The sequence below is a fragment of the Solanum dulcamara genome, chromosome 12 (genome assembly GCF_947179165.1).
Source record: "Solanum dulcamara chromosome 12, daSolDulc1.2, whole genome shotgun sequence".
NCBI classification, from domain to species: Eukaryota; Viridiplantae; Streptophyta; class Magnoliopsida; order Solanales; family Solanaceae; genus Solanum; species Solanum dulcamara.
The window spans coordinates 15218125-15219526 of NC_077248.1; the positions used below are offsets into that span (position 1 = coordinate 15218125).

General features: G+C 38.6%; 1 protein-coding gene across 1 annotated transcript; it reads right to left on the bottom strand.

Annotated features, from left to right (window-relative positions):
• Window positions 1–416: 416 nt before the first annotated feature.
• LOC129875628 (uncharacterized) lies at window positions 417–911 on the bottom strand. The gene has a single exon (XM_055950919.1). It carries the CDS (start codon window positions 909–911, stop codon window positions 417–419), a length of 495 nt encoding a protein of 164 aa, XP_055806894.1.
• Between the last annotated feature and the right edge of the window lie 491 nt (window positions 912–1402).

Below are 1402 nucleotides of genomic sequence, written 5' to 3' on the forward strand. Positions count from 1 at the left end.
CTGTTCTGTGAGTAAGAATTACTAGTACTGGAGCTGCCTCTAATCATAGTGTTGTTGTTAGGATTACCAGAACTACTTGTACCATTTTTGTATGAATTGTAGTTGGTTCTGAAGCCTTTTGATCCTACGCCATTATGAGGGGGAAAAGATCTGCTAAAGATTCCCTCTGACTCCTAGTCGAGATCTTCTCTTTCTCCTATCCTGGTTCTTCCAAAGTTTCTGAATTCTCTTTAGAGATTGAGTAAGTGCCATCAGTCTAGGACGCGACATTCGGGTCATAGTTAATTTAAATCCATAAGCCCAGTTCACTTGCAGTCATGTTGATCAAAATGACTAATTTTAATGACTTGACCATTATGAGATGCAGATGCACTTAGAGAAGTAGATTCTAGGGCAGTGTGGTTGTGAGGCTTTACTTATCTTTGTTTTTCTTCTTGTGACAATATAGCAAAAGCCTGTGCCATGTTGGGCAATGTACTCATCATCACGATGTTGCCTCTTATAGCAGTGTACATCTCATTCAAACCTATCAAGAAGTGTATAAGTCTTTTATCTTGCTCAACCTTGCGCATCTTGTTTTTTCCACCATTTATGCGCACACAAGTACATTGAGAGTTGATGTCTATTGTATTCATTTCTTTCCACAACTTCTTCATCTTTGTATAATATCCAGTAACATCTAAGTTACCCTGCACAAGATCATTTATCTCCTGTTGGAGCTGATACAACTTGCAACCATTTATTTGGTCATACCTATCCTCCAATTCTTCCCAAAGCTCTTTGACATTGTTGACATATTGCAGGCTATCTCTCAGATCAGGTGAGAGAGAATTCAGAATCCAAGAGGTCACCATATCATCACACCTTTTCCATTGCATGAAGTTAGGATCCTCTGTATCTAGTCTCACCATTTTTCCATTAATGAATCCTGTTTTACTCTTTACTGATAAGGCTCAAAGAACAACTCCTCTCCAGGACCTATATCCAATTCCATCAAAAACTACAGGTAGCAGAGTTGAGTCTGCTCCTTCTGAAGGATGAAAATAGAGAGGATTATTGATGTCCATCATGACTGCTATTGCCGTTGTGGTGTTCAAGTTGTTTGTGTTGGTGTTGGTGTCGGCTTGAATGTCAATCATGAATGAATACTAGACTATGATCTCAAGGAGATTTGACAAATGTAGCTGCAAGATCTGGTTAAGGAAAACGAAGTGTGCAACACTGAGGAGAAAAGCTTTGACAGAAAAATTGCAGATCACAACAACAAAAACCTGCCTTCAATTTCCCAAATTTGAAATGTAGTTTAAGAAAAATAAAGTGAATAACAACGGGCGTAACTTGCACTAGAAATGATCACAAACAATCAACAGAACACACGAGTTCACAATTCCTCTAATTCACG